General features: G+C 30.3%; 1 protein-coding gene across 1 annotated transcript; it reads left to right on the top strand.

Annotated features, from left to right (window-relative positions):
• The first annotated feature begins 374 nt into the window (after positions 1-374).
• On the top strand, positions 375-824 carry LOC140442337 (uncharacterized). Its single transcript, XM_072533412.1, has one exon. The coding sequence runs from the start codon at positions 375-377 to the stop codon at positions 822-824; it is 450 nt and encodes a 149-aa protein (XP_072389513.1).
• Positions 825-1,406: the final 582 nt, after the last annotated feature.

Genomic DNA, 1,406 nt, shown 5'->3' with positions numbered 1-1,406 from the left:
CTTATTTAGTGTAAAAACATGTAAAATGTAAATATTAATTTTGAAATAATACCAAGAGTTAATGGATTTTGGGAACAGCTTTGACCTTGAAAATGCCACAAAGAATATAACTAAATATCTCTTTTCTTACTCAGACTCTTTAAAGTCTTTTACAATATTTTAGAATCGAAGATATGTAATTATATTATTAATGTATTGGATTTTGACAAGAGCTATGCATTACGCCTATTTAGTACACAAGTTTATGTGAAATGTTCAAGGTCATAGCTGTTCCCGAAATCCATTACCTCGACCTGTATACACCTTATCACAGCATTCAGTTGGAGCGGGCGCCTACATCAAACTCAAACAAAAATCAAATGATAGAATGGTTAATGCAGAAAAATATTTCATTTACACCTAGTGCTTTAAAACCTGAACTGTATGAAATAATTAAATATCATAAACCTCATCATGTAAAATACAAATTCGACGAAATTCTACGTGCGCATGGCCATATTCCTTTACGTTTACCTCCTTACCATCCTGACCTAAACCCTATCGAACTAATATGGGCGACAGTCAAAAATAATATAAGGCAGAAAAACGTTACATTTAAGCTAACTGACGTACAAAAACTCGCCGAGGAAGAATTCACTAATATTGATGCAAATGAGTGGAGAAAACGATGTTACCATGTCATTAAGAAGGAAGATGAGTATATGGACAGCGAGATAGTTGCTGATAACGCCACGCAAATAGCTCCAATTATTATAAATCTTGACAGTGACTCTTCCAGTACAGAGTTTTCTTCTTCCGAAGATGAAGATGAAGAAAATTATTAACAATCAATTAATTTTCAAATAGATACCACTTTTCAACACGGGTACTTGTTTTAGTGTTATAATAAAACCAAAATATTAAAATTAAATAATTACTGTGTTGCATTTATTTATACAATATCCTCCATTTAATTTGAAACCCAATATCAAAGTAGATTTGTGAATTAAATTCAGTCAATATTTTATAATTTGTTTACTAAGTTAAATAAATATTATAAACTGTTGTATAAACAATGGCTTACTATTTAAATTGAATAAAACAAAATTACAATTTCATCTTTCTAATAATATATTAAAGCTTGCGAAAAATATTACTTTTTTAATTGTGTAATAATTATTTGACCTATACCGCTACGCTACTGAATATACTTATCAGAAATAGTAAACCAATAGGATGAATCATAGGGCGTAAACATAATTTATTTCTCTGTGACGTTGTGCGTACTCTCTCGCCAAGTTAGCTGGCGATGATTGTATTTAAAGACGAAATATCAAAAATTGAACCCAAATTTTAGTCCCAAGATTGTATATGCCGACTTAAAAAAAAAAGCGATCTAGTGAAATGTTTTCATCTGCGAAAATAAG

Source organism: Diabrotica undecimpunctata, chromosome 5 (genome assembly GCF_040954645.1).
Source record: "Diabrotica undecimpunctata isolate CICGRU chromosome 5, icDiaUnde3, whole genome shotgun sequence".
In the NCBI taxonomy this organism is placed as follows: domain Eukaryota; kingdom Metazoa; phylum Arthropoda; class Insecta; order Coleoptera; family Chrysomelidae; genus Diabrotica; species Diabrotica undecimpunctata.
The sequence above is the reverse complement of the archived record's forward strand: the minus strand, read 5'-3'. Positions and strand labels throughout refer to the sequence as shown.

What these genes read in the sequence shown, in the direction of transcription:
- LOC140442337 (XM_072533412.1), top strand. Translation starts at nt 375, where the DNA reads ATGCAGAAAAATATTTCATTTACACCTAGTGCTTTAAAACCTGAACTG.